Raw genomic sequence first — 25,157 nt, 5'->3', positions numbered from 1 at the left:
CCATGTACCCAGAAAAAAGTCAGTTTCTGTTTGTTCAACAAGAAATCGGGGAATTTACTGGGCTAAGCTCTTATACCCTTTTTTTTTTTGGCTCTTTCTTTTACATTCTGTTCTTCTTTTTTGTTTATAGTTTTTCAATTTCATTTATGTACATATATATTTGAAAAGAAGAATATTCAAATTTTTTTCCTCTCTTTGCCATTACCTGAAAGCAAAAAAAGGGCTGTTTTTTTTTTTTTTTTTTTTTTTTTGGAATCACGCAAAATATTTTATTTGGTTTGAAGAGTTTTGATAAGTCTTGAAGTCTTTTTTTCTTTGTTCTCCAGTACAAACACACACGGCAGATCTCCTCCTTCATCTGACTAGTCTATATATTCCTTTTCCTATATGTAGAAAGTATGTGCGTGTGCGTGTGTGTGTTCTTCGTGGTACATGCTTTTTCTGGAACGTCTTTGTTTCCGCTTATTTATTTTGCCTCTTCTTTCCAAGTTTTCTTCTGTTTTGTGATTCCAGAAAAAAAAAAAAAAAAACCGAAAAAGAAATCTTTCCCATTCTTCTTATTCGTTCCCTTTCTCACTACATATTCTCAATATAATGTTTTTCTTTCTGTTTCGTTTCTTTGGATGGAGAGAGAGAGCACACGTTTGCTGTGGCGAGAGGTGATGACGAGAGAGAGAGAGAGAGGGCAGAGCAGTAGATAGATATGAGTTGTTTTGCATCGATACAGCATCATGGAAATCATGGAGCTTGAAAAATGCATAGATAGTAATATATATATGTGCATATATACACATATACTTGGTTGGGGGGGGGGAAGCGAGAGGATTCCGGCCGAGGATATGGGAATTGGTCACTCAGGAAGAGAAGAGCAAAATGAAAACAGAAAGATAGAGAGGGTTCAGGAGAGATGTTCGTATCCCGCTGGTAACATATGCATCCATCTGTTTTCTATGGTGATTTTTACGGTATGAGAATATGCGAGCGTCATGTTCACTCCAAGTTTTTTGGCCATTTCTGTTGTTTGTTTTTTTGGTTTTGTTTTTCTGTGAAACGGAAGAGGAATACACCAAAAATTCCTGTATATATTTTTCCTTACTCTTGTTTTGCATGGCTGTCATCAAATACATCAAGCGTGCTTTCTTTTGCGTTTCGTGCCAGTAAGAGATGGCACGTGCATTTGTCTTATATGCATGTATATCCATCCGTATGAGTTCACTCCTGTTTCGTAAAAAAACAGACACTTTTTTTTTTTGTAGATCGTATTCGTCTTCTTTATGTGTAAGAGAACTGTGCCAAATATATTTATTTTTTCTTATTTCTTGTATATCTTTGTTTCACGCCAAGAAGCTTACGAAACTTTCTTTTCTCGTCAAAAATTAATATTTTCTCTGTCTCTCTCTCTAAGTTTCATCAAGCTATTCAGTCATATAAGAATATAATATAAACGTAATAAGCAAAGAAATTTTCCGAGACTGTGTTGCAGAAAAACCATTTACTCATAAAAAAAAAAAACTGAGCTAAAGCCACGAAAATTGTCTTTTTTTCAAGATAATATGGAACGTAAAGTCTTACAACTAGATGAGATATTTTAATGCATGGTGTATTCTCACTCGCAGTTGTACAGGCTGTTATCTCGTGTGTGGTAAAATCAATTGAATCCCTGGGCGAAATACAGTCAGCCCCACTCAATCGGATATCAACGATTCCAGAGCACATAATATACTCGATGAAGCAGCAGGGTATTCGATTATGCGGGGAAACGATTCAATTGCCGTTTTTACAATGTTACAGCAGTTTGTATATTGAAAAACTGATGATAATATTAATAAAGATTCTCGAATGAATCTGACATCAGAAATTAAATGAAAATTATGTTTAATTACAATCATCACATTACCTAAGATTTTTACTTTTTTTGTATTGTATTGTATTGTTTATTGTTTTAATTTTTTATATAAGTACAAGATGAAACAAAAAATCAGCCAAGGGGTCTAGAGACCCATACTGGATGATACATTGCAAATTTATAATGAATAATAAGGAACACAGTTACTTATTAGTAAACAACATCAACAAACTAAAACGGAAAAACCGAAACATTAGAAAAAAAGCACACACACACACACACACACACACACACACACACACACACACACACACACACACACACACACACACACACACACACACACACACTTCTATAGGCTCAACACAGAACAAAAATGTAATAATTAAATGTACATATTGAAGACATCTTGAATACTTATGGGCCCATACCTACTTTCAAATATAAAGAGGATCTCAACCTAATAACATGTTTTCCATTAATTCTAAATGTTTCATTCAATAAAAACATTATGTGTATAGTGGTTAATGTGTATTAACAGTTGATATGTTAAGCGCAATATTCGATTAATGGAGACAAATCGATGAAATTGCCATATTAAGCGGGGGGAGCTTTAACATTGTCTCTGCGGGAGAAATTTTGGTACCGTAGGATTTTATCCGTTTGGACAAGCGGAGTGTCCACGTTTAACGGTTATCCGATTAAGCGGGGCCGACTGTAATATGTAATAGATAAATGAACATAAAATAAATGTGTGTGTTTGTCTCCACACACATAGAAGTTCATTTTACATATTATCTGATCTATAATTTTGTTTTTTATATCGATTTATTTAAAATTTGAATTTGAGGATGTTATCCGTTTGACCGGGTATCTCTTTATCTGTTATCCGATTAAGCGGGGCCGACTGTATTATGCCAGCCACTCAATCCGACCGGCTGATGTAATGAAGCTGAATTAAGCTTCTGAACCATTTTCTGTTTCATTTTTTTTTTCTTTCTAAAATTGGTGTCTTGTATCCAAGAATACGAGAGGCCGAAGCTTAGGCTTGTGTTTGCAGTTGTTAGGCCCAACTTCTACGAAAAATCAAAATGTTCAATTGCAGTAGTTTTGTGATTGCCGTTATTTTTTAAAAAAATCTATTTCAATTCCGCGCAGACAGTGCAACGGATAAATATCCGTTAAATTTCGATGCAAATTTCTAATGTTGAATTTCAGTTGCGTGTGTAGCGATACTTATATCAGCAGTTTCGTAGAGAAAGATAAAAATTTGACTTAGTGCCCTCTATACATAATGAAATAAGAATTATCAGGCTTGAATTTGTACCATGTGTGCTCCGAAGAACCAGGTGCCGCAGAATAGTAATTTTTTTTGCAATTTGCCATTTTAGTGCGTGTGCAATTATTAATACACATGCATATAGTATTTCGAAGAAGAAAAAAGTTTGTATTTCTATTCGTTCCGTGACCTTTATTTTTTTTTTTTAGTACTTGGGTGTGCTCTATCGGGTTACACGCGCGTGCGACTCGTGTGCGGCGCGAGATCACGTGATAAAACATCACCGTGGACAGAAAATATGCCGGCCGGATACCTTCTCCAGCTTCCATATAGGAAAAGAAGGTCCTGGGAAAATCGTGCAGTCGGCAAACATTCGAGGGAACGGCACACATGATACGTATGCCGTATAGATAACGTTGCCACGCGTCTCAATCTCTCTCTTTAGTGGGGATGGATATATTAAAAAGTGTACTTAAATTATATTACTGACTCATATATTATTGCGACTCATGATCGATTACCTCATTTCAAATCAAAATTTTAAAATATGAGGTGTAATTAGTATTAGGAGGGGAGTGTTACATTACAACTTCAAAAGCACGCAGGGCCTGATGTTATCCTAAGGTTGGAGTCAGACGTTGTGGATCAAATTAGAACCTTTCAGCAGAAGGGTCCTGGGGGCAATAGGAGTCCCCAACTCAAATTGCAGTGTTTAGAATTGTGAAATTTAATAAGGGCTTGGTCTCATGTACAGCAACGTCGTAACGGGTAGGCTAACGGGCCCCGGGTTCTAGCGGGTTCTAACGGGACCCTTAATTCTAGAATTATTTTTTTTTCAATTATAGATTATCAATTATGAAATAATTTCTTTAAAAAAATTACGGAATTATTTCTTTAAAAAAACTATGAAATTATTTCTTTGAAAAATTATGAAATTATTTGTTTGAAATATAATATACAATTATTTCTTTGAAAAATTCATTCATTCAATTGTACTTCACTATTTCTTTAAAATTCTAAAAATTATGTTTTTTTTGGATACCGACTTTCCCCCCCCCCCCCGAAATGTATTAAATCAGGGGACTCCAAAATGTATTCAGGCCCCGGGTAATAACTTCCAAGCCTCGCCCAAACTTTTTGGGACACCCTTGGGAATGTATGTAATGCACAACGTTACGGGTGAATCCGGAAAGTATATAATAGTTCTAAAAAACCGCAGAGTGTAACCTCTCAGTGACGTGCAGGCTTTATCGAATAGGTTTTATTTATTTGTCGTTCTCATCTGTTAAATACAGTCGAACCTCGCTATAGTGACCTCGGGATATAGTGAACTCTCGGTTATAGTGAAGTTTTTCCAGTGGTCCCAACACTGAACACTTATTTAACTAACTCCAATGTTTCAACAAATTTGGATATAGTGAACCTTGGACTCAATACGAAGCCCCGGGTCATGCCTACATGATCCCACGGGTTAAGATGGCCCTGATTCTATGGCCATCTCTAATAATTGTTAAAGTACTGATATTTTTCCCAAAACAATTCACTTGAAAGCTTTATTTCTTCACAGCTCTCTGTGGTCCTCTTTCGCCACTTTTCCTGGCTTCCCTTCCATCTGATTTTCACCCGTGGTCTCCCCTTAGCATATCCCAGGATCACAAGGTTAAGAACCACTCGCCTATCTAGATTTCGGTCATTTCATTGGTAGCACTTTCGGTTTACACTCTCGTTATCCGATGTGTTTTGCTCGTATCGGCCGTAATTAATGCAAAGCGCCCCCCCCCTCCCCCCTTAATACAACGTCGTGTGTCAAACTGCAGATCCTCTGCACGATCACGTGACGATCGAATAAATAGCGTGATCGAATGTCACGAAAGGAAATATGATTAGTTCAAAGACAATTTTTTCGTATCGAACTGCGAAATCACAGTGACGAGACCCACTGGCTCCTCGTTTTTGTGTGTGTGTGTCCCGTATTAACAATATTGTTTTTTTTCAAGAGATCGAACAATTGAAAGGTGATATTAATAATACTGACAGGAAATTATCAGCGTTTTCGCTACAAAAGATCTCGTTCGTGTGGTGATTTGTGACATCGCACACACAGATAATACAGTACATACAGGGTGGTACAATTAAACTGACACTACTCAGACTAATGTAGCGCCTGCTCTGGTGAAGGTATTTATTTGAAACTTGGTATGTATGATGTATGGACTATGGGAGAAAAAAGGAAACTGCAATAAAGAAAATAGTTCAATCTTGACCACCAGATGAAAAAGTGGCGCTTCTTTATTGTAGTTTTCTTTTCTCACCGTCCAAAAAAACGTCCCTCGTAAAAACGAAAGTTTCAACGAAATGCGCCCACCGAAACGTACATAGGTCTAAGTAGTGTCAGTTAAAGTAAGACAGTTCTGAGTAGTGTCGTTAAACTGACACTACTCAGGCTTATGTAGTGTTCGTTCTGGCGGATGCATTTGGTTGAAACTCGGTAGATACGTAATAGAGTATAGGGAGAAGAAAACTGCAATAAAAAGTGCCACGTTTTCACTTGGTGGCCAAAAATTGAAATATTTTAGTACGTCACCTAAAAGACAGTACTCAGAACTGTCTTACTTCAACTAGCACTACTTAGACCTATACAGTGCCCGTTCTGGTGGACTTTTTTTGTTGAAACTTAATATATATATATATATATATATATATATAGTATATGCTATACACATCAGGAAAATAAAACTGCAATAAAAAAAGCGCCATGTTGTGCGTCACCTGGTGGTCAAAATTTGAACTATTTTCTTTATACATTGCAGTTTTCTTAGAAGAGTGTCGGTTTAATAAAACCACTTCATGAAGTTTTGTAGATGCTCTTTTAATTTTGTGAAATTCCCGATTAATCCTGATCATTGATTTCTTTGGCCGTTGGCTGAAATTCTTAATGGATTCTATTTTGGCAGATACGGGGTGGACCTGAACGGAGCTAGGCGGAAGAACGCGACGAGGGAGACGACGAGCACGTTGAAGGCGTGGCTGAACGAGCACCGGAAGAACCCTTATCCGACGAAAGGTGAGAAGATCATGTTGGCCATCATCACCAAGATGACCCTGACCCAAGTCTCGACGTGGTTCGCGAACGCGAGGAGGAGGCTCAAGAAGGAGAACAAGATGACGTGGTCACCTCGTAATAGATGCGACGACGACGACATCGACGCCGATCCCGACGATTCCGACAGGAAGGAATCCGACATTCACAAAAGTCGATCGGACAAAGATCTCAGAGAATCAGACAGGCGAAGAGACGACAGAGACATGCACGACATCAGGCAGCCGGGTGAGTAATTGACGACCACCACCACCGTTGGTGATCTCATTGCGATTTCACAACTCAAAATCTTATTCCAAGACACGTTCCCCCTTTGAATCATATTTTATTCTCATTGCCCTGTTTGCACCCACTCTCCAGGAGCAAGGCCTCTTCTACTTATTAAATTGATTATTTTCTGTACATTTTTTGTAAATGAACAAAAATTTCATAAAATTTATCTCCGGGCCATTATGTGCGTTTCCTTTTTACCTTTTTCCTATGCAGGGCCATCTCAATATTAGTGTGCCCCACGTAACGTGGTGCCCGTACTAAGCTGGAGAAGCAACAGCTTTCATTATTGTATATGAGTGTAGGTCGTCTGCGGACTTAAGGCTCCAGGGCCATGACAACGCCATCTGCAGCAGAAGGCCTCCGCGCGAGGCTCGTGACGTCACTGAAGAAGTCCATTTCACCTTTAGGCAATCGATATAAGCAGCCCGACGCATACGTTACCATTTTTTTTATACTATATCCAACACGTTAAATGTGTGGACTTCTTCACGTTAAATGTGTGTCCCCTGTCCCCTTAGCCACCTGTCAAGATTTAATTTCATTTCCCACCTAATTTATACTTTTGGCCTTAGAGGCCCCAAGAATATCATTTCATTCCGTGCACCGCCCAGCCTCTATCGACCATTGTCAATTTTAGCCATTGCCCGGATGAGGGGCTGAGCGATGTCGGGTGCTTTATTATGCATATAAAAATATAAAATACATGAACATTGAATATAAAAACACATTATTGAAAAAAGTATATACAGATTTGAATATTTCTATTATACAATATCCAATTTATTCCGATAAGCTCTTCTGATGTCTTTTTTAGCTTTATTGAGCTTGAGCCCTTTGTTTTCTCTCTGTGGCCAAGCGCCAGGTCCTGAACCACGTTTTCCCTCATTGGCTTGTTGGCTCGGGTGGGCCTCCGCTGTCGCCAGGTCCTGATCTACACGTCTTTTCTTGTTGGCTTGTTGGCTCGGGTGAGCCCTCCGCCGTGGCCAGGCCAGGTCCTGGACCACGCGTCTTCCCTCGTTGGCTTGTTGGCTCGGGTGAGCCCTCCGCTGTGACCAGGCCAGGTCCTGGACCACGTTTTCCCTCATTGGCTTGTTGGCTCAGGTGAGCCTCCGCCGTGGCCATTCCAGGTCCTGGACCATGCGTCTTTTCTTGTTGGCTTGTTGACTTGGGTGAGCCCTCCGCCCTGGCCAGGCCAGATTCTGGACCACGCGTCAGTCCTTGTTGGCTCGGAAGAGCCCTCCGCCGTGGCCAGGCCAGATTCTGGACCACGCATCTTTCTTTGTTTGCTCGGGTGAGCCTCCGCCGTGGCCAGGCAAGGTCCTGGACCACGCGTCTTTCTTTGTTGGCTTGTTGGCTCGGGTGAGCCCTCCTCCGTGGCCAGGCCAGGTCCTGGACCACGCGTCTTCCCTCGTTGGCTCTGGTGAGCCCTCCGCCGTGGCCAGGCAAGGTCCTGGACCACGCGTCTTTCTTTGTTGGCTTGTTGGCTCGGGTGAGCCCTCCGCTGTGGCCAGGCCAGGTCCTGGACCACGCGTCTACCCTCGATGGCTTGTTGACTCAGGTGAGCCTCCACCGTGGCCAGGCCATGTCCTGGACCACGCGTCTTTCTTTGGCTTGTTCCCAAGAATATCAAGGGCAATATCGCCCCCCCCCTTTCCTATCAGGTGATCCACTGATCTAGATCAGGTTTTTTTTTTTTTAACTTTATCCGCTCGTGGCCCTTGGACCATTTTCATCTTGTAGCTCATATCTTAACCAGGAACACTAGGACCACGGTTCGACAGTAGCCGAAATAGCTCAGTTGGGAGAGCGTTAGACTGAAGATCTAAAGGTCCCTGGTTCGATCCCGGGTTTCGGCAAGTGAAAGCTTTTTTTCCCAATCCCTAGGGATGATGTGCTTATATCCCACATGGGACAGAGCAGCACCTCCTAGAGATAGAAGGCCTCTGCACTGCTTGCCATAAACGTCATTCAGACTACCCAGCAAGTTTGCCACATTTTGAAGCACGGCATCCTATTTCGTTTCTTCTTATTTTGGCGTAAGAATTTTCCTGATTGGCTCACAAATTCTGCATAGTGATTGGATGTGGGCATAGAAAAACCGCCAATTCTGAGCTCGAGATAATTTCTTTTCCTCACAACGGTGATACTAAAACCAGCGCCTTACACCACTCGGCCACGCTACCACACAACGATGATACTGGCACGAGCAGGGGATTTTTTTTCTCTGAATATTCTGAGAGAAAACGAACTATTTACTGACGTTACAAGCAGATTGCGGAGGCCTTCTATCTCTAGGAGGTGCTGGACAGAACCTGAGTCATGTCTGGGACGACCACAGTTGTGACCTATGTAAAAATGTAGATTCCCTTATCATTGATTTACAATGTGCTTTGTGACAAAAATTGCTTGTTCTATCACTCTCATGTATCCTGAATCATCCTGTGCGTAATTTAAGTGACTAAATTACGGCAAAATATTTAATATACAGTCGAATCCCGTTATAACGAACGTCAAGAGACCGGAGGAATCACTTCGTTAAAACGAAATTTCGTTATAAGGGAATTCCAGGTTACCTAGCATTGTTTCTATGTACTTATGAGTTCTATACTATATGAGTTCCTATGAGTACTTATTTGGGGGATTAAAAAAGTGTTCGTTAAAACGAGATTTTAGCTATAACGGTATTCGTTAAAACGAGATTTTAGCTATAACGGTATTCGTTAAAACGAGATTTTAGCTATAACGGTATTCGTTAAAACGAGATTTTAGCTATAACGGTATTCGTTAAAACGAGATTTTAGCTATAACGGTATTCGTTAAAACGGGATTCGACTGTATCTCATAAATCATAGAAAATTCTAAGATCTCGTAGCATTTAGAGGGGGGAAGAGATTATGGACGGACAATAATATTGACCACCGCTCTTCAATCTGTATAATTTTCTCTGCCCATTCCGCATGATAAGACCAAAGGAAAAAAAACCGTAATACCAGAACGGAGAAAGAAATAAAGCAAAAAAAGAGATAGAAAGTAGCGAGAGAGAGAGAGAGAGAGAGAGAGAGAGAGAGAGAGTTATATTATAAATCACTAGAGGTTGATGCAATTTCACAGGAATCAAACACAGATTGTCGTAAATTAGGTCGGACAGGCTGGAAGTGGAAAGAGGCTTAAAAACGATCCCCGAAGGAGGAGGAGTCGTCGATGGCGATGTCCAAAAAACGGGTGTAATGTGCTCGAAAAAGCGAATCGGGCCTTGTTCTTCTCTTTAGTATACGTAAAAGTTTCATTTTCGACTCTGTTGAACACTGTCGCCGCAAGTTTCCACAAGAAGCTCGCTTAGCCGCAAATTACTATTACACGGGTGGCTGGCTAGGCTTCTGGAGCCCGTTTTCACCTTTTACTGTACGGGTATAATGTGCCTTGCCATCAGAGGGAGATTCGGTTTGTTTCGGTTGCGGTCGTAGGAGAGAGAGAGAGAAGAGAGATCACGGAGAGATGAGACAGAGAGAGATCGCCAACCCGTGACGTATTCTCATCATAAGATAAGCACGGAAAGGCTCTGCGATTACAAACACGTCTTTCTCATCAGACGTACTAGGAATAAAAGGGATTAAGGACTTTTGATGGACGATGATTTGTTGTCGAGGTTTTTGGTCTCTTTCCTTGGTTGTTTATTGCGTCGGTGTCTTCCAGTTCGTTGACGTCAGTTCCTATACCTATCGACGATAACTGCCGCGGATGTTAATTAGGATGCGAATTTTGCAGTACCTACCTTATCTACGATATAAAATACAGCGGGTCTGTGCTAAAAGTATCCAAAAGTAATAGCTTGTAGTGAGAGAACCACGCATGATTACTTATGAATTCAAGTTGGATTGAAGACACCAACTCCTCAGGTTTAATAAGATTCAATGTAAGCAGCAATAGTGACTCAGCAGATGTCCAAGAGGTACTCGATGTCAATCATTAGAGTGTTTGGTAGCAGCATTTGAGGTGTTATTGGATCATCTGCTGTAGACGCTGCTTCAATTTATGTAGGAGGCTTCACATTTCAATCAGTTTGTACATTGTATTGACATGCGTCACTGATTTAGATTCAGCTGGCCTAAGCATTCGCTCTGACCCTTACGTTGAAGCATCAACATACTACTACCAAACTGCACACGCACTTCGTAAACATTAGTCTAAGAAAATTCTTTTGAATTGGTCGGAATTTTCCATGTATGTATCGACTGTCAAGTGTTCCAGACGTGATGCACATCTGTTTTCCGGATTTGGAAGAAAACAACTCGGTGGTGTATTTTTCCTGCGTTGCGTACAAAGCATGGATTTTTAATGTTGTAGTCCTGACAGAGAGAGAGCGAGAGAAATATTGTGTGTGGAGAGATTTTTTTTAAATGATAGACGGTCTTGAATTTTTACTTGAAAGTTGATAAACCACAGAAAACTAACTTTAGCCGACCACAGTGTCCCCATGCTGGCAATCAGCGCAACTGCTGCGAAATGCTTTTCAAAGTAGCCTTCGACAGTGCGCATGCGTGATCTTGATACAATACTTTGATAAAAAATCTTCGAGCAATTTCCTACTGAGCCGGTTGCAGCATTTTCATAGCTAAGCATGTGTGGTTTTCACAGTAAAAGCTATTAGTTTCGCACACCTTTAGCACGGATGCACTGTGCTTCTCGAACTAAGAAAAATTCAGTGCGTATCGTCATATCTATCCATGTTGTGCCTGTTGGTGGCCCTAATTTTTGTTCATTTTTCAATTTTTCAGATGACAAAAACGAGTTCGTCGACGTGGATGACGACTGCAAGTCATGCGCTTCGACAAGCACCGACGGCCACCTGATCAACAGCTCCGACAAAGAGAACTTGGGTGTCAAGCCGAGAATACCGAGTCCCATATCCGACGCGTCCCTCGCGTCCGATTCGGAATCGTCCCAGAACTCACCCATCGTTCACCACCAACCTCAACAGAGCACCGACATCACGCCTCAGAAACCTCGGATATGGTCCATAGTGGACACCGCGACTTCGTCTGGTCCCAGCAGTTCTCTGCACTCTCCTCCCGGTGCTTCCTCGAGACTGAGTCCCCTACAGAGGGCGGCGTACCTCAGCCCGTATCCCAAGCCGTCGTCCTGGTACACCGGAACTCTCGGAAACATCGGGGTCGTGACCAGCGGCGGGATGGTGGGCGGCACATTCCCCCTATCGGCGGTGTATTCTTGTCCACCGATCGTGTCTTCGATGACCGGACCAGTGGTGTCGACCGGGGCGTCGTCTCTGTCCGACTCGCCCGCAGTGTCGTCTCTCAACCGGTTAAGGACAGCAGCGGCAGTGTTTCCATCCGGGGGACCCGCCGAAATGACGCTGCACAAGGCCGCGGCGGCTGCTGCTGCAGCGGCTGCCGCAGCCGCCTCGTCGTCGTCCTCTCCCACGTCTGGGAACACGTCATCCGTTTTCAACCTGAGCACCAAACTCGGATCCGGAATCGGCAGCGGTGGACACCATAACGGCTCCCAACATTCAAGCTCATCCGCAGCGGCCATAGCAGCCATGGCAGCGAGCAATGGCACCGTATCCAATAACCTCGTCAGCTAAGGAGACGGGGGCTGAATCTATCGAACCATCATCGCGAGATGATTCGAAAACATGGAAGACACTTTGAAGAAAGCATCAAATATATTGTAAATATCTACCAAACAAATAAGTTCCTCGTTTTACAGCTTTCTTCGGGAAATAATACAGCCCGGAGATACCAATATACCAGTGAAGTTGTTTTCTTCTTTTATTCTACGTACGGAAGAGATACCTACCATGAACACACACCATGTTCATCTTCGGGAACGGGAGACAGTCGCCAGAGTACCTGGAAGAGATAGAAAGATGTCATTCTCTGCTTGTTAATTCAAGATATATGCAGGATAATGGTTGTTATGTATAGAGATGGTGATTTTTGGAAATAAACATTTACATTTGCTTCTACTGGGACTCAAACAGCAGCCCTCTCGCAGCCCGGGTGAGTGAGCTACCACTACGCTATACGAGCAATGAGGAATTTTTTCCTCGTAGCTTATATGTTACTGCCAGTTCCGAAGCCAATTCGCGAAATGTCCGAGAGGTCAAAGTCCGATTTGTAGAAACGATTCGAGCTTCGGCCAGCCGATTCGTAAAGTGGCCGGAGATCCCTTGCCAATGTTCTATATGCTGACACAGGATGGTCTGGTGGGCAGGGCCGTCTTGAGAACATGATGGAGCCCCCGGGACAAGTGATTTTTCTGAGGCCCTACTTGGCGTATTCTCGAAAATTTGAACCGGTTCTCATTTCTGTGAGGCCTCCCGGGCCGTGCCCGAATGGGACCACGCGTTAAGACGGCACTGCTGGTAGGTGCCAAATACATTTTTTTTTCATCGCCAACGTGTGATACATGGCTATACGTGTATAGTAGCTGTATTGGATTAGTTCTATGTAACGAGAGAGAAAAAACAAGAGATATTTGAGTGAAAAAAGCTATATAAAAATCAATATATACTCATAGTTTTTTCTGTCAAATTTTGAAAACGAAAATTATTACCACACCGTGACTGCGATTTGATGGTTTGCCACATCTAACGTGGACATAATTACCACGATGACCTTGAATCGTGTCTTTTGTTATCGGACTTTGGCCAGGGATCTCCAGCCACTTCGCGAACTGGCTAACCAACGCCCGAAATTTGGACATAGGAAGGGTCAATATTCAAGAAAATTGGCCAGTTTGCGAACTGGCTGATTTCGGAGACCATGCAACGGACGGTGACAGCAATCAACTAATGGCTAGGAGAACATATTTCCCACATACACGTCCCCATCTGGTGTCGTTGATGCCGTTTACAAGCCATTATTTGATTGCTGTCACCGTTCATCCACACGGTACCGTTCCACATATATACGCTGCGAGGAAGAAATTCCTCACTGCTACTATAGCGTACTCTCCGGACTGCAAAACATCTATAGTTCGAGCCCCAGTGGCGGCAAAAATGCAAACTTCCCCCTCCCAAAAAAAATCACCATATCTACATAACAACCAGTTCCCTGCGTATCTTGTACCTAGAAGCAGACCAAGTCGGATCTGGAACGAAAACTACTGAAAGTGTTTCCCAAACAGTGTCATCGACCCTATGGCCGTCTTAGGCGGAATCGACAGCAAGTGACGACGTCAAAAAAATATCTCAAAATTGTTTCTTATAATGTCAAAACTTTGTTACAAGCGAACTCTAAAAGTCAATCTCTGTTCCATGGAACCCGGAATCGGAAGCACGAAAAACTCTATAAATGAAAACTAACGTTAGATGAGTCTTAAGAAATTGTAACGGAAGGTGTTGTTACATTCGATTGAGTGGCCAAATATCGTATTATATATATATGTATACATAATGTACATCATAATTAATATGAAGCACTGGTTCTTTTTATATATGTTAATTAATATTATATCGAAACGCAAAAAAGTTTCAACCAAAGCATTGTAAATAATTTCGATCTCCCCCAGAGATAAAAAAAAATAATGACTACGTGTACAAAAATGAATCAGACGCTTTAAAATTGCAAAGTTGTTGACGGCTGGTGTTGCTTGTACACTGCGTACATATGTATATGTGTGTGTTACGTGTCCAAGAATCTGCGCATGCGCGTAGAAAAACTATTTCCTCGGCCGGCCCTCGAAACAAAAAAAAAAATGTTGCTCTCGTTCTTCTCGATGAAATTCGTAATTTATTCGTGACCAGATGAACTTGTAATCAAAAAAAACAAAAAAAAGAAAGAAAAATTGTAGAAATTTTTTGCTTGTTTTTTCTTTTTAGAATTATTCGCCCTCCCCCCAACTATCAAGGGAAAAAACAAACCTTTTCTCTACGTGAAAAACAAACAAACAATTGAAATGAGAGAGGGGAGAATGTCTCTATCTTTTATTGTGACGAAGAGACAATGTCGTCTCGATCATGTTAATAATGCTCCTAACAATAAAAAGAGAGATGTTTCACATTGTACTCAATTGTTTCCGTCTATTTCTCGTTGTTTTGTACGGTTATTATTCATTTTGAAATCTTTGCCAGTTTAGATTCGCGAGCACTGTCTAAAAGTGTACCGGTCGGCCACTTAAGTATGCCACAAATACACCACGCGCCACTTACGTGAGCTCGAACTGTGCCGCGAGTTACTCAGGTGATTCGGATATGTGCTTGGGTCGCTTAAAGTGATCTGGATATGCACCGTTGGCAAATTAAATTATGTGGAAATGTGCTACGTATGGGCCACTCAAGTGATTTAAAAATCTTTATTGGGCAACGAATGGTTTGGTAATTTGTCACTGGCCACATCAAATGACTCCGAAGACAACATTCTTCCCACGGGCCCTGGGTTGAAATGAATGCCCCAAACATCGTGTACATTGACGCTGCTACCGTGAGTGGCTTACCATTCCATCCGAACCATATCAAGATGAATAAGCATCAGATTCAAGCATACATAAACTGTTGCTCGAGTGAGCGGCGACCCTCACTGAAGCACTGAACGAAGCTTAATACCTATGTCTGATTTTTTTTCACCATTTAGATATCGATGATTCCAATATGACCGATTTGTGTGAAAATAGAGGTACACAACCCTTTGTGTTTTCCACGAACCCTTTTCACCAATTAGAAGAGCACCAAGGACCCCCCACGTCAGTACGACGAATTTCTCGGACCCCCCTTCAGAAAATAATATTTAGCCCGTAATAATGTAAAAACAATAAGTTAATTGTTTCTCTTATCAAAGCTCACGGACCTCCTGAAACGTTTCCAAGAAGCCTCAAGGGGCTCTAATGAATTTAGCCCCCCCTGGCTAAATTCATTTTTGCCGCCACCTTCACTGCAAATCTCGATTTTATAACGATATTTTTGTTCTTTTCCTAAAATTTTCCACCCGGGGCAGTTGCCCCCTCCACTCCTTTGCCACCCTCTAGTTCCGGCAGCTTGAATAACAACTATTCTATTTTTGAATGTGGTTTTAGTCAGTGAAATCCACACCAAGCGAACACGAAATCGAACACAGACATTAGTCCTGGAATACATATGCTACTAATTAGCACAAATGCATGCCACTTTCGACAATATGCAACCAATGTGATTATTTGTGACATTTACACGGATGTCGCGGTGCTCGGAAGCAAAACGGGGTTGAAGACGCCTGTAAGAGACGTCGTTGGTTAAGACGTTGGCTTCAGTGACGTCACTGCAATTTAAACACGTCTATTTTTTGCTGAAATTAGCCTTGATGCACCGTAGGGACTAGGTCTGTACTCCTCAGTAACAACAGCGTTCAAAGAGAGTGATGGTGTTGTTGGTGAATTACGAGAGCCACAAGAGAGATTGTCTTTCGGACATCAAATTTTTTATTAGATGTACAAGAGTAAAGTGATGTCGCACCGTGTGTCAATGTCCAACTCACACACATACACCGCTCCCAGAGACATAAAACTGCTTTTACGGTCAATTATCCGAGTTGGTTACCCCCTTCCACCTCGAATACGTGTAATAGTTTCTCTCTCGACAAGATTATTGGGACGTCTTGCATCAATTAATAAATTAATCGTGTCTATTTCGTCGTGTATTCGGATCTCCTCCTCGGCTATGACGCCGAGCTTCCGACGTAACGCTTGGTTCGTCGATGTCGAGCGAAAATGTTAAAGTTTGTGTTACATTCGAGGAGAATTTAACCACGCCAAACGCAGAATTGAAGCCGGCATTATTTTGTATCCGTTCCAAGGTCGACCACACAATCGCGTTTAACCAACCGCAACCGAGCATTTGATGTCTTCTGCGTGGAACTGGTTGCGAATGACTTTGACATGGTCCGACTAACACGCACAAAACGGGCTTGTTTCTATCCATCTACGATCAAAGTACCACTATTAACTTCGGTTACCGAGAGAATTATCATCTCCACACGTTATTTCGGCTAATCTGCTAATTTATGCGTGTGTGTGTATATATAGATCTCTATTCGTATTCTCCCGGCCTCTGCGCGTTTGGCTGATTAATAATTAAAAATCACCGGATTTCAATCAAAACGAAATTTTTCCCGTCGATACTTTCGCTTACTTTAGCGTAGGGAAGGTGTTCTTAACCTAAGAGTCGCGACTCTAACATTGGTATCAGAGGCAACTGAGATCTGTCGTACAGGTATAGACTCGACTCAATCGGGTAAAGGGCTTACATCCCTCAAAGGACAGAGTCCGGGCCTTGTCTGGTCCTCAGGGTCGTACAGATACGCTTCACATTTCGGTTATACATCCATTTGTTGCGTCACTGGTTTCAGGGGGGTCTTAGTGATTTCGGTGACCCGGGATCCAAACATTTTTAGCTGTTTTGTTGAGCCATGATTTAATATGAAATATTTTTTGGGAGAAGTCGGCACCTAAAAAAAAAGTAATAACTTTATTATAGAGTGCACACAGGAATGCTGTACAAAGATATGAACACAAGAAACAACTCCAATGACAGAAATAATTCCGGAATTAATGAGAGAAATGATTTCAGAATGAATGGAAATTCAGAATTTATGAGAGAAATAACTGCAGGAATAATGAAAATTCAGAATTTTGGAAAAAAAAAAATTTTAGAATTACTGACACTTTCAATAACTTTTGGCACCCCCTCCCCCGTTCTATTCGAAGGCCTTCGAAAATTAAAAAATTTGTTAATCAGGTGTATTTAATAATAATTTTCAAATTAAAAATAGACTGATGGGTCACGAAGGTGATCCTGTTGTTAGTTTTGGGTCGCGGCTGAAAAAGCTTAAGAACTCCTGCGGCGTAAGTTTTCTTAACCAGGGGTCTTTGGAGAGATTGTAAGGGAGTCCCTGAGCTCGGATGAGAAAACAGTTAACTGATTTTTTTTACCCTCTTTAAAATCTTGTATGAATATTATTATATAAATATATCGTCCAAACGCTAGTGGAATAAATTCAAACAATTTTGTGTTTTTCTTTCCTTTCTCCTCAATATCGCCAAGCTTTATTGTAAACCTATGAATCAAAGTATTTTTTGCTTCCCCGTTCTTTGTATTAGAAAAGAAAGAGAACACATAGGGTGAGGGTGAAAATATAAACCTATTGTGTACTCTATTATCTACTTATATGACTGTACGTTTTTATAATGTACGTCTTAATACTATTTTTACTCTTTTCTATTTATTTTTATTGTACTTTTTTTTCCTCGTTCTTTTCTTTTTCCTAACGTGCGTTAGGTTAGGACTAGGTTACCACATTTATCGCCGATTCGTCAAATATACATCATTCAAATTTTTTGCCAAAAGCTTGCATGTGAATAGGTTAATATTCCTAAATACGAAATATTTGTTATTCTGTTTAAGAGGTCCACGGCCTTCATTTTATTGGCGCAAGGTGCACGTGGAAACTCGAAAGTTTAGGAATTTATGCTTTAGTGAGAACAGATAGAGAATCTTACACCAAGAATCTTCACGATTTTTCTCCCGACCACCCAAGATTGCTCAATGCTTGTGCGTGATTTCGTGCTGAAGACGATTGCAGCGATCCCGAAGTAAACCATCTCAATTTTTTTTTTATTAATTTAACAATACACAAATATACATATGAAATTGAGCGTGCACACAAACAATAAAGACATCTGTGTGGCCCCAATTGCATTTAAAAATCCACATTACGCTGGACTTAATGTTAAACATATGCTAGAATTGCCATTTCAGTGCACATCTGCTGAGCATAGACGGTGCTCGAGACTCGAAGAATATTGGAGGACTCTTTGTTCTAATGCGTAGAGTTTTTGGAAGAAACAAAATAGGTCTCGTCGAATATAGTTGGTTGAGTCATTGATGGATGAGACAAACGTTACAATCACCAATCATGGCTTCATCACCTTACCATTACCTCCACATCCTAGAGCAGGGCTCCATAGTCCAAATCGTTTATCGAGCCTCTTTTATTGATTTTATATTTGGTTTATGAAATAAAAAGGATGGAAAATAAATGTGAGGTTGATCATCCGTTTCTTTTTTGAGAACCATATTACAGAGCCTACGTTGGCGGAAATGATTCGGATCACTCGATTGCAGTTACTGTGTTGTGCTACCTACATATGACACAAATGTACTTGGCTGGCCTACCCGTCTAAAATGCATAAGCATCGATGTGCCATCAGGAAGCGAAATTAATTAATTTATTATCAAAATTAATTAATTTGTTATTCAAAAACTTCTACACTCATTTCGGCGACTTATGAACATTAGACTTAAGGACTCTTTGAGTTATGAACCGAAAGGATCTTAGTGAGAAATATTTTAACCAGAACCGCCTAACTCCTTTCTGTTCCAATCTGATTCAAATTGGCGTGATTTAGACTTACGGGTGAAGCTCGGAATGGATACTGTTCCTAAGCCGAGGGAGGGGAGGAGAGTAGCTGCATATTAAATATAATGATAGGAGACTTCCAACCACTATGTTACGAAACTTTGGTGGGCCTCGAAATTCCTCAAGATCAGAACGGGTTATCTGAGATATTTCAAACTTGAATCTCACTCCTTAGAGTTCCAAGAACTTGAAAAGTTTCGGAATTCTTCAAAGATGTGTCTCCTAAACCTCAGAATATACTCAATACTGAAACAAATAAAATTCTCTTCATGGCAGAGAAGGTTTTAAAATACCTCGACATGTTCAAAACATCCTGGTTCGGAATTCATTTCAATACGTTGATTCATCTCTAGTAAAACATTTATGGGCTAAACATGTTTAAAAAAGCCAGATATATTAAGCCTCGTTGTTTGCACAAAGCCTGTCCGATCGCTCTTTATACTTTACAATCGAATCAGTCGTGTATTGAATGCATTTAATGCGACTTGTCGTGTCGGTCACATCTGATTATTTCCTTTCCTCGTAACACCAAACAGAAGAGTATTGATACGTGTGCGTGTTATATACATTTCTCAGCCCCACGATTAATAATAATCAACGTACCATAGAAGCGTGAACGATTATAAGTCACTAACATCTATAATTTCCTGCCCACAAACATCGGCAAAAGCTAGCGAAGCCAACTTCCTCTAATGTGGAAACTCCATCCATAACTCTATCATAGACATGTATACATAGGCCTACACTCACAGACAAAAAATAAATGTAGGCCCCCACATGTATCTCTTTGATAACTGATACGAATCTGTGGAAAAGCGATTACAATATAATCTCACAACATTTCCGTTCAATAAAAAGAACTGGTTTCGTCATCGTCGTAGGCCTAGGATTAGGCTTCATGACCACCACCACCACCACCACCGCACGCTCACTGACCATAATTTCTTTTGTTTTGTAGTTTTGTACGGGGAGGTTGAAAGTGAGCCTAGCTTTTATAATGTTGTGGGCTGACCTGATGGTGAGGACGAGGTGGTTCTCTTCTTTGTCTATTCTGCGGTTGTTTGTTTGATAGGAAAAAGAGCAGACACTGGCTTGACCTCCACCACGCGATGTTCCGAAAGGACAGAAAGCCTAATTGTAATGTCGGTGCTAATGATTGAACGTTTCTAGTCGCGTGTGTGCATTTTCTCGACACGTCATCAGGAGGTTGTGACACAGTGGCCAAAAGGTACCACCAGCAACATTACCACATCTGGAACTTCCGGTAGAAAGAGGCATGGAAATGAAAAATCTCTCGTGTTCCATCCGGTTCTTGAATCGAACGTGACTCGATCACGAAAGCTTGATCTCTCCGCTCTGTCGTTACAAATTATTTTCTCCGTTCAACCATTCGCATATAACGGTATCAAAATCTGCCCCGACAGATCATGCCATCATGTCAACACACGCATGATTTAATTTTTTTTCTCTCCACTAATGTAAATACATGGATAACACCATCGTCTAACGGCGTTCAAACGGCGTTCGGTGAAGTTGAATGCAATATTGAACAAGTAAGTGTTAAGTGTCCTGAAGTGAATCAAATGCGTTTATACTAGGGCCACCCTATATTCCTAAAGAAATCGCGTTCCATAGTGGCGGCACCTTGAAGCTTAAATTATAGTGGTTGAGAATCATTACCATGGAGAATAGAGAATAAATAAATTCTTTCCGATGCAAAACTAACAATTTTTTTTGAAATTCAAAAATCACACCTCGATTTAGCAAACTCTTATTTAACACTAGAACGATGGAAACGGTTATTTTGACTGCAAACCTATTTTGTATGCGAAAGAAATCTCGTGACTTTCCTCATCCTGCTGAGAGGCTCTGTACAAATATTCTAGTTTTAAATACTCTAAGCGGAGAAAATCTAGGTCTTGAGTACCATGCTCACACATGATTGGACAAAGGAAATTTCTACCAGAAAATAGTTTAGTGATGAAATGAAAATCTACCTAGAATGAAGGTAGCGGTCATTTTGACCGCCATAGAGAACAGATGTTCTATCAAGAGGTTTGTTTTTCTCCAACTACCCATTTTGTACCATACAAAGGCACACTTTTGCAAAAAGTTCGTTGTCGTACGTTATTAAATTCATTTAGCGTTTTTATGAATCTTTGCGCTTCTACTACATTGCATTGAATCTGGTACAATGTCACACGACCAAAATAATCTTTAATTTTCACTATTTTACCCATAGACAGAGCACCAGCTCGGAAGCCGAGACGATTCTTATATTTTTTGTCTCTTCACAATATAAATTCAATATCGGGGGGGGGGCACCAAAGATCTCAGCCTAGGGGCTCTGCTCGATGATGTGGGAGAGCCATTATTTCACTACATATGCTTTCCACTGGCCAAAAAAAATAGTTCTGCAGTTCGTAAGCAGGAAAGATCTAGGTCTTGAGTACCATGCTCACTCATGATTGGACAAACGAAATTTCTACCAGAAATTATGAAATTTTATTGCTCTACTAATGCGTGTCGTGTTGATGTTTTCAACAAAATCAACTCATTCAGTGCACAATGCGATCGGCATCGAAAAGCTGCCTTACAGTAAAACCTCTCTTTTGCGGATACCGGAGGGACAAAAAAAAAAAAAAATTCGTCCTCAAAATAGGGGTGGCCGTTAATCAGGGGTTTGAAATGCATATTTTTATTATACAAGGGGGGAATCATTATTTGGCTGTGAAAGAGGAGTGACCGCGTCTGGGGGGGGGGGGTGTCCGTTAAGAGGGGTTTAACTGTATTTTACCTTGTTCAGGTTTTGGGGACTACTCACGGTTTTTTTCATTCCGCACATGTAATCTCATCGCAAATTTCTCAAGCATATTCCGCTGTATTTCAAACCTTGCAAATGAAGCCGCAAATAACAAGAGCTGAAAAAAAATCATAGTCAAATTTTTTGTTTTAGGTAAAAAAATGCGGGAATATTCTTTGTCATAATAAGTCTTTTTCACCAAAATTCCAAAAAGCTAACAAGGGTTTATTGAAAAAAATGAGTCAGAGACTGAAATATATACTGTTTTAAGAAAAATAATTTTTATTGATAGTCCTATAGCGATCATTTTGACCAATACCATCGTTCAAATTTTACAATTTTATCCGATATAATGAACTTTCATTTGACAAATTTCGCGATCGATGATGATTTTTCTTAACATTTTTTTAAATTTACCAACGATGCTTGGGTTTTGTGCATAATCGCCGGTGAAATTAATAAATTTTTCAAAACTACTGAGACGATTAGTGATTGTGCATAATAACGCTAACTGTGATGATGCTCTGCAATCGCACCTCAGTATAATGAACTCTTATTTAACATATTTTGCGATTTTATCCGATATAATGGACTCTCATTTGAGAAATTTCACGATCGTACCCCGGTATTACATATACTTTTATCAAAATATCATTACGCATGCTATCATTAACGGTTCTTGTGTATTATGCATAAACCTCCGGTAAAAAGTGATAGTCATACTTACCGAATAGATTGGCGATTATGCATGGTAACCGTACTATTATGCATAATTACCGATTTATCGCATTTCCCGTAACATATGCGACAAATACAAAAAGAAGGTGATAAATAATAAAACTATTTTTGTTTGTCTGGGACCGCACGATTCCGGGTCCCACGAACAGATAACAAAAGCAGCTGCAACCCGTAAAAGACCAAAAAAAAGACACCACTTGCCCATCTATCTCCCAGTGTGTCCTGGATGGTGTGTCGCCTCTAAGAGCAGCCTCTAACGACTTTTGAAGAGGCCATTTTAACTTCCCAGTCATATATACAACACATAGGAAAATACAGGATGGCGACGATGACTTTTTCCTTTTTTTTTTCTCTCTCTCTCTATCGTTTTTATTATTATTTTATCCCGGAGAAAAAGAGGTGGTGAGAAGATGTTCCGGGCATCGCTTATTACTGGATTTAGGGTGCAAGGAACGGGACGACTATCACCATGGGAAGACATTACGCCGACCCGCGTCAACTTCCCAACAATCTGTCGACATTAGGCGTAAGCTCCTACTTGTGGGTGTATGTGTCTCCAGTTTTTTTCCAGGACACACTTCTCACACTCTCTATTTCAGTATTATTATTATTATTTTTATCATCTCTCGCGCCTCTTTTACTCACTTCCTATTCTCTATCCAAGGCTTCATTGAATATGGATGGAGGTCCCGGAACTCTGTACTCTTCATTTTTTTCCAGTTTTTTTCCCTTTTTTTCCTCTATCTTCCCTCTTATTTTAGGCTTTCATTTTTCTCTTATTCTATCAGTGCGCTGCAGATGCATGTGTATAAGGGGCCCTCGCACTCGAGAATACTGCTTCCCTCACGATGGCTTTTTAATGTTTCCGATAGTCACATTCGTGGGTACACGCACTACGGGCTCCCGTAGCTTTCAAGGCTCTACAGAGGGGGAAAAAATGCATATAATAATAAAAAGAAGTGATGACGTGAAATTTCCCGTTACTTGTCCATAAAAATGGATGCCTTGTATCTTTCTATACGGCAAGGAGAGAGAAAATGGAGTAAAAAGAGTTCTCTGTCGAGAGTTTTGCCGAGATCATTTGTTACCGTCAGTGTGAATTTAGTGTCCAATAAAACAATGATATTGCATATGAAATTTTCATAGTGACTATCCACGCGCATAATCTGTAATTTCATTCCACGGGCCTACTAATACTATAGGTGTAAACGCAAAATAGCCAAAGCCAGTTTGCGAATTGACCAATTTCACTCTAAATTGGCAAGAAAATGTTAGATCTTTTTCTGGACTTCGGGCTTTGACCAGCGAGTTCGCGAAATAACACGGAGTGATTAACTAAAGTCAGAAGGAAAAAAAATAATGATATTAAATTTATTTATTTTTTATTCACAATCAACGGAATATTTCTTCATAATTATGGCATATTTTTTGTTACCACGTGCATGCCACCGTCAAACCAGAAGTAATAGATGTGCTGCCAACTGGACCCTCTAACATCAATCAGCACATCGAATTTTGGACAGGGATCTCTATGACATGGCCAGCCAAAGTAGAACAACACTAGCCATTTCAAATAAACCGACTTTGGCCACACCTTTCAGCCACTATTCAAATTATCCGGCAATTGGCCGGCGGTAGGAAGTTCAACACCAGGGAAGAATGATGTTACGGACTCACACTTCGCGAAGCTTACAACATGAAAACTATTTCTGTTGTGCAGTCGCCATCTTGACAAACACTGAAGTAGCGGCCGAAGGAAGAGCGTTAGCGCTACCTGTCGGCAACTGCGTGAAAGTCGAGATTTCCTTCTTTCTACCTATACATTATTCCGGATTACATTATACATTACATTTTTATACGGTATACGTATATTTTTTTCCGGATTACATTTTTATACATTAAAACGGATTAGAAGCTGAATAGATACAAAGCCCTATTTAGAAAGCCTTTTCTAAATAGGGCGATTCTTTTTGAAACACCCTGTAAATTCCTCGAATTCATGTATGATGTATGAGCCGCAACAGCAGAATGACCCTAAAACTCATAGTTTGTGTTTCCCACTTCTTACCCTAATTTAAATGCATCAAAAATTACATTTGTCTCTATCATTCCATGCATTTAAACCACTCTTAGTTGGAATTCCCACAGACAAAAAATATGTAAACTTTTCTCTCTGGAAATATTTATTTCTCTTTTGCCTTGATTTGACACCCCTCATTTAATGGCTGCATGGGCCGCACAGCCCTTGAGCCGCCCACGTGTATAAGTATATCCTTAAGAATCACCTTGTACAGTATTGTGTGAAGTAAACTACCTATTGTCAACTAGTCTGACGCGAACTTTCACGGTGTTAGTGGATCCAGAGCAGTCTTAACAGCACCGGGTAACCGGGCAAAGTGATGTTTCAGCACTGGTAGTTTCTGTATCTGGGTGGAACCCTTACACACTTACTCTTGAAAATTCCATCCTAACACACCTCATCTTCATTCTTCTCTGCGCATTAGGCTGCTGGACCGCATATAAACATTTTTTACTTCTATTCGAGCGAGGAAAAAATTAGCATGCACGGATTGGTCGGAGTGATTGACGAAGGTAGTAATACGTCAAGAGAGGCGGACTTTTTCTCACAAAGCAACATGGCCTGAAACAACTTTATACCTTAATTCATTGTAACTTTTCCCCTTGTTCGTAAAAGAGTAAACAGTGTG

At 40.7% G+C, this 25,157-nt stretch overlaps 1 protein-coding gene and 1 non-coding gene across 3 annotated transcripts in view; both read left to right on the top strand.

Moving 5' to 3' along the window:
* The window catches only part of LOC149071129 (uncharacterized), a 138,944-nt gene extending 125,300 nt beyond the window's left edge, over positions 1–13,644 (top strand). The window contains exons 4-5 of one of the 2 annotated variants that reach the window (XM_089248191.1): positions 6,080–6,453; positions 11,274–13,644. In XM_089248191.1, coding sequence (XP_089104317.1) covers positions 6,080–6,453; positions 11,274–12,100 — 1,201 coding nt within the window. In that variant the 3' untranslated portion in view covers positions 12,101–13,644. The remainder of the gene's footprint in view (positions 1–6,079; positions 6,454–11,273) is intronic. The other variant, XM_089248192.1, reaches the window with a different exon arrangement.
* TRNAF-GAA (transfer RNA phenylalanine (anticodon GAA)) lies at positions 8,282–8,354 on the top strand. The gene has a single exon. It is a non-coding gene; the product is annotated as a tRNA-Phe (tRNA).
* Positions 13,645–25,157: the final 11,513 nt, after the last annotated feature.

Source organism: Pholcus phalangioides, unplaced genomic scaffold (genome assembly GCF_987345545.1).
Source record: "Pholcus phalangioides strain wild (caught in Gottingen) unplaced genomic scaffold, Ppha-v1.0 ptg000019l_1, whole genome shotgun sequence".
Lineage (NCBI taxonomy): Eukaryota > Metazoa > Arthropoda > Arachnida > Araneae > Pholcidae > Pholcus > Pholcus phalangioides.
This window is presented reverse-complemented; position numbering and strand designations above follow the sequence as displayed.